Consider the following 9,258-nt stretch of genomic DNA (forward strand, 5'->3'; position numbering starts at 1 on the left):
TATTAATTTTATTAATAAAATAAATACTTTTTTTCGTGATTGTTTATATCGCAAGTTTATCATTATTAAAGAATGGCACTATTTTCTTGCTGTTTTCGTATACTGTTCTCCCATTACGTATAGCTATTGTCATTATCATTGGTTATTATCAATAGCAAATTATATATTACGGAATATTTCTTTTACATAAATTAGTGGCCGTACTTGATATGACCTATGCATGATATATTTATATATTTTTTGCGTTCTTGTTGGATGAATATTCTCCACTGTGCAAGTAGAAAGTTGTATATTATCAGTTTATCACCATGATATATGAATTGAGAATCATTTCTGCGTTTGTTTTACTTCAATTCGTCCCCTGCACGGTGTGGAAGAAAAGGATAGACACGGGAATCAAATAATTTTAACTTTATATAGAAGCGCTTTCAAATAACCCACAAACCAGACGACAATCTGTCAAATTTGCAGGAAATAATGAAGTTTTGCTCGACCTTTTTCCGGACAGAGATAACATAAGATATTAAACAAAAAATAAAACAATACCCAGCGATAGAGCAAGAAAAATAATTTAAATTAGGGATTGCAGTTCCTGCTGGACAGCCTTTTAATATTATTCACAGGGAAAAATTATGTGAATCTCATTAAAAATATTAATCTTATTTTTCAGCTAATAAAAAAAATCATCAAAAGAAAAATATCATTAAATATTTTACTATCATTCTTGTTACATAAGTTAGTAATAAAACAAAATAAAAAACTTTCGTAAAAAAGAAAAGAAAAGAAAAGAAAAAACTTTAAAAACAAAATAAGATAGGGCTGACTTACAGATGTAACTGATAAAATACCTACCCGCTATATTAATTGGAAATCCTTACTATTTTTGTAGATTGTACTATCTTTCTTAACCAGCAAGGTAAACAACAAAAGTTGTATAATAAAAATATTAAGAAATAAACTTGTCCTCTGCTTATATAATAAACATTGATAAGTTAATAGTTTAAGGAGCCGTTTGTTAGGAATTTTTTTTTTTATAAGTTAATTCCTTTGCGAATTATGAAACTTGTAAATTATATTTTTGGGAAAGGAATAAAATTTATTTGGCTATTCATTAAATAAATTTTTTAGGAGTCAAAGAATTACATATATTTTAATCAATTATTTTAATTATTTGTCATATTATATAATTTAATAAAGGATAATATATTTTTATTCGAATAAAAGAAAATTTAGAAATAGAAAAGTAAAATTTTCACAATTTTCATGGAAAAGTTTTATGAAAAACTGATTAAAAAAAATACTTCTGAGAAAGATTACTTCACAAGAATGTTATTTTTAAAAAAATATATATTAAACATGAGAAACTAAGTTTTTCAAACTATAAATTTCAATAAACGAAAAACTTATTATCTTCTATCAACACCCATGAGAGTTTTACGGAAAAATAAAATCAATGACGAGATTGAATTTATTGTTTTTTCTTTTACGAAATTATTCGATTTTAGAACAAGGTAAGTATTTTAAATTAAAGGAAATAAAAACAAATAAAATATTCACATAGACAATCTTTTCATTTTGAAAGAAATTATTCTTTGCGTGATATTCTAAAAGTATCCCTAATATAATTTTTCAAAAAACGTGATTGGTTAATTTTCCATTGATTTGACACTAAACTTGGGGTTTACTCATTTTTTTAAAAGCTTTAATATTTTATAAGTTAAATTGTAACTTTACTTTCATGTAATTTTTAATCTATAATTTTTGTTTACTTATTTTATTTTTTGTGATTTTGGTCTTCTGTTTTAAAAAATTTGTAATTTTGATTTAATTTTTAATTTTGCATATGTATTTCTTTTTAATATTTTTAATAAGAGTATTTATATATTTTTCAGTATATTTTATATCAATATTTAATAAAATATCATCTTATTATCACACCATATTAATGAATATAATAATGTGGTTAAATTTTATTAGGTATTTATATATAAATATTTTACATGAATAATAAAAAAAATTATTACTATAATACTAGTATTGAAATGAGAAAGAAAATTAGAAGAAGAAAAAAACAAAAATGACCCCTTCGATTTGTTATCTTTCACGAGTTGCACTTAGTGGAGCAGTTACCCAACAATATCAATGTTTATTTAAGGGAAAATGATTGAATCTTTAATTATTAATTACAACCCAAAATTTTGGTGACGTATCTACTTCCTTCAATGACCCATGCATCATGATCAAAACGGTTTTCTGCGTGCTAAAAAAACTGTCTGGGTTGGCACTTATACGATGAAACTGGCAAACTGGTATAGTAAGCAACAGTACTTACACGTATGCCATCACTGGTGACGCAGGTCCTCTGCTCCTTCACTCTTGGATTATTGGTTTTTAAATCCCAAACTATCTTGTGATTTGCACTAAGACAAGGGTTGATCACTGATGCCATCATTCTTCATCTTTTGGGTCATGTAATTAATAATTAACACAAATTAGTTCAGTGGCGATAATAATAAGGGTAGCATGTAAAAATATTAAAGGGCTTTAATATATTCTTATTTCTTTAAATTTGAATAATTATTTTTATTATTTCCTTAAATTTTCATTAAGTTATTTTTAGTCGCTCTTTCTTTCTTCATTGTGTTATGATTTTATAATTTGTGATAATTTTTAATAGTAAAAAATATTTATTTAATTTAAATTTTCATTAAATTAAAAAATAATTTCTGGTAATTTTAAATTTATAAAATATTAGACTCATATGGAGTGGTACCCGTTTTTTCATATTTTTTTAATGATTTTAAAGAATAAAAATAAAAACATTAATGTTGAAATGTGATGTTTTGTTTTACAATTTTTACAATTTTAAATTGTCACGAATTATTTTGAAGAATTTAAATTAAAAAATTATGATGGTAAGAAATCACCACAAATTAGAACACTGTTAATACAAAGAAATAAAAAAATTAGAAGTAACTTTTCTTAACTTAAGGATAAAAAATTAATTACCTAAATTTAAAAGATTAAAAAGATATTTAAGTCAATATTAAATATGTCATACAATTCAATTTTTTTTTTCTATGACAACGCTTGCTAAGGTGGGAGAAGGGATTAGGAACTCCCACCCTATTCAATAGGATATAATCACATCAAGATTTCAAATAAATTTTTTATTAGATTTTTCATTCATGTGCTCAAGAAAATCATTAATAAAATGTACCTTTATCATAAAAATTTCAAATGAGAGACCTATCATACGAGAATCCAAGCGATCCTTTATCATTTTACAATATGTTTCAAAGACTAGATTCCTAAGATTGAACCCATTTGAGGCTTTTTTGAAGAGCAAAGGCCTCCACTACTGCAGGAATGGGAATGCCATGATGGAGGATAGTGTGAGTTTTGATGAAAGTATCTTTATTATCACGGAGGTATATACCAATGGAAAAAATTCCTCTTTATTTACTGGAATTTTTTAATAGGAGAAAGATAAACACCTACAAGGGCTTTGCCTTTATCTGTCTCTTACTAGAAATTCCAGTAACGAAAGAGAAAGTCTCAATCTCATACCAACACCAAATGAGGAGGGGACCAAGTAATGATTGAGTGAAATTGTAACTAAATATATAATTTTATCTCAAAATGAGTTAATTAGGTGGTTACATAGAACCCTCAATAATAATAGTAGTACTTCCTAATTAAAAAATAAAATAAAAAAAACAGTAGGACTGCGTCTGCGTCCCAGGTTGAAATTTCTCATAGCCATAGGCTTTAATCAGTAGTATGATAAAAGTACATAAAATCTTAGCTGGTCGTGAACTAAGTATCCTAGCCGTCAATTTGAAACAGAGGTTAATTATACGAATGGTGACGATCTTACCCGCAGCAGCTAGAGAGAAAGCCGCTTTTGCAGCTCGTTAGTCACACTAATCAGCGACTCAGCGGTTTCAGCACTGAAACAATAAAATACTCGGTCTTTTTCTTTCTACTTATAAGATTTTTTTAACCTTTAGATATATTAATTATTATTTGGTATATATTTTTATTTAATTGTTTTATTTTCAAATATTAATAAGAAGAAATGAAGTAGATAAAGAAATAGGAAAAAATAATTTTAAAATAATAATATAATCAATTAACAGATTTAACATGATTAGTTAAATTATTCTTAAAAAAACATAAATTAGTTTAAAATACTTTATAAGTAAGAACGGGTTAAAATAGTGGATATTCGTTTCACCACGTTGCTTTTTAACAACATTCGTTTCCGCAAATAAAAAGAAAAGGAGGGAGTATGTAATTAGATTATTAGCTAGCTCACATCCTTTGCAAGTTTGCATGCAAACAGTTCACAATATTGAACACACTACTAGCTAGTATATACTATCATCCATGATAAACACGGTAAATAACACACGTGGTGACAAATTTGAAATTAAACGTCGAATGAAAGATAGATATGTATGGTAGTAGTTGTATAGATTCCATCCCATTCCCACATGAAATATGCATGTGCATCTCATTCCACATGATTATAGTAGATGCATATGTACACATTACACATTATGGGGCAGAGGTGGTAGGGGAAAAGAGAGTAGTTTTAAAGGTAATGATTACAAATGGGGTCATGATGGCAACGCCTCCTTCCGTATAAAATAAATGATTAAAAGTTCAATTAAGAGGACACATCTTCACAATACTGCGCAGCCATAGCCGCCACTTCCTCATCCCTTTTGCCCCTTCCCCCTTCCTTTGGCTTCGCAATGAATATTATTGATTCATTTTCATTTTCTTAATTTCTTTTAGGTCATTATTATCACCCGTATTAGTTTATCGATGGATAAATGGACTCAGGTCCATTGACTGGTCCGGAAACTTATGATCCACACATGTGGATTAATTTTTTTAAACGGTTCGTGGTTATGTCATATTTTTAAAATATTAATAAGATGTTATTAATTCGTAGATTATGTAAATTTGACCCAGGATTCACGGATTGTTCACGTTAGGATTTTATTGTTTCAAATATAGAATTATTTGTTGTTGAAGATATTTAAGTTTTATATTTTAGATTTATTTTTTGGATTTTTTTTTATTAAGACATTATTTATTTTATTGATATAATTCACTAATTGTTAAAATTTATTTTATATTTGTATTGAACTTAATTTGATTGTGTTGTATTTTTATTAAAATTAAAAATCTTTTAAAACTAAGGGCCCAATTGACCCGCGGGCGGGGACGAATCAATTTACTTGATCCGTGTAATAATACGGGATGGACTGGTTCGATCTACTACCAATACGGACTTACGCAGACGACTTATACGCACAGGATGAGCCGACTCGCTTACCCACCCCTACACCGGTTATTGAGGAAGAAAAATATATTAAAATAGATAAAGGCATTCACAATTATTTTAACGTTATATATATAATTCGAAGCGAAAGCAAAAGCAAGTGGTAGATTCTGGAGAGAGAAACTAAAAAATACTTACTAGTCCTATTCTTTTTTTTTTTTTTTTTTAAAAACAGCAAGGAAGAATAGTTCAAAATTTCAGTATTTAAAGCCCTCAAGGGTGTATTGTACCTCTGCGTAAGAATAGAAGCAGAAATATCTAAATGAACAGCTCCATTCTTCTTTTATTTATTGTCTTCGCTCCTTATTTCCTACAACTAAATAAACAGTTATGATTTTCCAAATTGGTACGACACTGGGCCTCTGCTCTGGGTCTCAAGTTTCGAAGCTTTCGTAGGCCTAGGTTCTTGCTTATAGCACAGTGCACACGTTAACAAGTCCGGAAAAATCTGCAATTTGCTCACTCTCAGAACCCACCCCCCATCTATAAAACTCTACCCGTCGCTAACAATAGTTCCTCGCACTTGCTGGTATTTTCTTTGCTACCCATCTTAATTATCATCTTCTTCTCTACCACGCATATATCTGTTATACCCTCTCTCAAATGGGTGAGGATTTATCATCTACGTTGGTTGTGAGAGAGTTCGACCTGAATAAAGACCGAGAGAGAGTAGAAGCCGTTGAAAGGTCGTGTGAGGTTGGACCCAGCGGCAAGCTTTCTCTCTTCACCGACATGCTCGGCGACCCAATTTGCAGGGTCCGCCATTCACCTGCTTTTCTAATGCTGGTATATATTAACTTACCAACCTTTAATCAATGTCTATATAATATATATCTACACACTCATATTTTTGTCACCAACTCTTGCACTCTCCACTTAATGAAAAATGATTAAACAATCACGAAGTGATCATAACATAAGATCATAGAGTATTATATATAATTATTTTTATGTGGATTTAACAGGTAGCGGAGATTGGTGGAGAATTAGTAGGAATGATAAGAGGTTGCATTAAAACCGTGACATGCGGAAAAAGGCTCTCCAGAAACGGAAAACACAACAACACTAACGCCAAACACGTCCCAGTGTATACCAAAGTCGCATATATACTAGGCCTTCGTGTTTCTCCTAATCGACGGTAAGAATGATTATTATGTTTGATATAACATTAACCAAGAGAGAGTAAATGATGTTGTGGATGAGGTGTTACTTATTTATTTATGTTTTTGGTGATGCAGTAGAATGGGAATAGGATTAAAGCTAGTGCGTAAAATGGAGACTTGGTTCAGGGATAATGGAACAGAATACTCCTACATGACAACGGAAAAGAACAATTTGGCGTCTGTTAAACTCTTCACCGATAAATGCGGGTATTCAAAGTTTCGTAACCCCTCCATCCTTGTCAACCCCGTATTTGCCCATCCAGCAAGGGTATCCCCAAAGGTGAGAATCATAAGTCTTTCCCCTTCCGAGGCCGAGGTACTCTACCGACACCATTTTGCCACGACAGAGTTTTTTCCACGCGACGTTGACTCTGTTCTGAACAACAAGTTGAACCTAGGGACGTTTCTGGCTGTCCCAAATGAGTCCTACAAGTCTGACATATGGCTCGGCCCAGATCTTTTTCTGTCGGACCCACCACATTCCTGGGCCATGGTGAGCGTGTGGAACTCAAAGGAAGTGTTCACGTTCGAGTTGCGTGGTGCGTCGCGCGTGAGCCGCACGCTTGCTAAGACAACGCGGGTGGTGGACCGGGCCCTGCCCTGGCTGCGGTTACCATCGATGCCAGACCTGTTCAGGCCGTTCGGGTTTCACTTCATGTACGGGTTGGGAGGGGAAGGCCCAGAGGGCGTGAAGATGGTGAAGGCCCTGTGTGGGTTCGCGCACAACCTCGCCATGGAAAAAGGGTGCAGGGTGTTGGCCACGGAAGTGTCCCCAAACGAGCCCTTAAGGTTTGGGATACCCCACTGGAAGATGCTGTCGGGTGAAGATTTATGGTGTATGAAGCGGTTGGGCGAGGATTACAGCGACGGTTCCGTTGGTGACTGGACCAAATCTCAACCCGGCATGTCCATTTTTGTTGACCCGAGAGAGGTCTAACAAGTCAACGTCCACCTCGCCTTTTTGGTTCTTTTGTCTTTTTATTTTCCTCTCTCTTTCTCTAATTATGTGAATACTTTTAAAGTATATTATCTAGTTAGGGTCGTACTTGGAGTTGGGAATGAAGAGAATGAGGAATATGTGAATTTATTTTTGTTTTGATAAGTTGAAGAAATATCCATATATCCTTATCCCCCTTACCTTTTGTTGTTACGAATTAGCTTTGTCGTAAATGGATGTGGCTTTTCAGATCCCTTTCCACCCAAACGCAACCGAATGGTTCCAGTGTTATTTACCTATCGATTTTCGGAATTTGGACTTTTGCCTACTTATAATAATGTTTTTATTTTACTAAATATGAAAATATATTGGAATCTATATATGACTATGTTACGCTTTTATAACAATAATGGGATATGGCTTTTGGTGCAGGAAATTAACTCGTGGGTGAATCCCAATATGCTTTTGTGTTTGGGCATGTCATGTTGCTAATCTTTTCTTAAAGACCTTTTTGACGCCAATGTCTTCTGTCCTTTGATAATATGCCCCCAGCTCAGGATCTTATCTTGCCTAACTTTCTTTTATTATTCAGTTCTTGGTTAGTATATTTCTTAGATATACACAATAGATTGATAGATTATTTATTGGATTTATTTGTGGGACATATTTGTGTAATTTTATTATACAATAGATATTAGAAGAGAACCAAGTGTGAGATAGGATGATAGTGATAAGATAAAAATATATTGTTATATACATTTATGTTTTAATGGTGGTAGCATGAGTCAAATAGCCCTTATATATTAAGTATTCATTTTAAATCTTAATGTAAGCCTACTGATATGGGTATATGAGTACATGTTCTGGATACTTTCTTTTTTTACTTTGGACTGTTATATGACATTTGTTTCAGAATACAATAAAAGACATATTATTGCATCCTTTATGACTTTTCAAATTACAATGAGAGATAAAAAAATGTAATAGTCTTATTATATGTGCGTCAAATGTATATAGAAGACCCATTTTTATTTTTATTTTACTGAATTCCTTTTTTTATAGGGCTCATAGCTTACAAATGCCTAATGGATGTTTTTTCTAAATGACTATGGCTCTTATTGTGCTCCAAATTACTGCTGTAGTAATACATAATATTCTTTTGCATTTTTGAAAAAAATAATCTCTTTTATGTAATATTTTTACTATAAATTATCTATATTCCTTATTTTTTGGTTACATATTTATATTCCTTATTTACACAATAATCACTAATATTTATTAACTGACTTTTCTAATTACATGTTTTAGTATCATAATTTGAGACCCCTGAGACACGGGTCACTTTACTAGTTTACTATATTACCGGAGGACACTGGACAAACATATTCACAATCACAGGGACAAGCGCTTTTTTCAGTTTTTTTGGGTGCAATAAGAACTTGCGACTTGTATGATTCCGTTACTTAGTTTAGGCTTTCCATTGAAATCGAATTGAATGGTAACTTTCTCTAACTAGTTTCTATTTTTAATGTTATACAAGCAAATGAATATGAAGGTACCAGCAGTCAGATGTCATGATTTTTTTTAGTTTTTTTTATATGATAAAAGTGAGACAATTTGTATCATTTTTTTTATTGTGAGAGAATTTTTTAATATACATATAAACGTATGAGATTAATATATATGAGAAATAGAGACAATTATATTTTTATTAATCATTTTTGGTTAAATAGAAATAACGGAGCTGTAATGTCTTATGATTTTTTTAAACTGAAAGTGTAAACGTCCACATCATTTTC

The 9,258-nt window shown here is 31.4% G+C and overlaps 1 protein-coding gene across 3 annotated transcripts; it reads left to right on the forward strand.

Moving 5' to 3' along the window:
• The first annotated feature begins 5,606 nt into the window (after nt 1–5,606).
• LOC114422330 (probable N-acetyltransferase HLS1) lies at nt 5,607–7,708 on the forward strand. Of its 3 annotated transcripts, none has more exons than XM_028388635.1 (3): nt 5,607–6,145; nt 6,325–6,497; nt 6,598–7,708. In XM_028388635.1, the coding sequence occupies exons 1-3, from the start codon at nt 5,963–5,965 to the stop codon at nt 7,457–7,459; spliced, it is 1,218 nt and encodes a 405-aa protein (XP_028244436.1). In that variant the 5' UTR covers nt 5,607–5,962; the 3' UTR covers nt 7,460–7,708. The 3 variants fall into 3 exon arrangements, with proteins under 3 accessions (XP_028244436.1, XP_028244445.1, XP_028244453.1); XM_028388644.1 differs by having other exon boundaries at nt 6,601–7,708; XM_028388652.1 differs by having other exon boundaries at nt 5,607–5,888.
• The last annotated feature ends 1,550 nt before the right edge of the window (nt 7,709–9,258 follow it).

This window comes from Glycine soja, chromosome 1 (genome assembly GCF_004193775.1).
Source record: "Glycine soja cultivar W05 chromosome 1, ASM419377v2, whole genome shotgun sequence".
NCBI lineage: Eukaryota > Viridiplantae > Streptophyta > Magnoliopsida > Fabales > Fabaceae > Glycine > Glycine soja.

Bases quoted from the DNA above. Each gene is read 5' to 3' on its own strand.
- LOC114422330 (XM_028388635.1), top strand. From the start codon at position 5,963: ATGGGTGAGGATTTATCATCTACGTTGGTTGTGAGAGAGTTCGACCTG. The intron at 6,146-6,324 runs GTATATATTAAC...TGGATTTAACAG, and splicing joins CACCTGCTTTTCTAATGCTG to GTAGCGGAGATTGGTGGAGA. The intron at 6,498-6,597 runs GTAAGAATGATT...TTGGTGATGCAG, and splicing joins CGTGTTTCTCCTAATCGACG to TAGAATGGGAATAGGATTAA.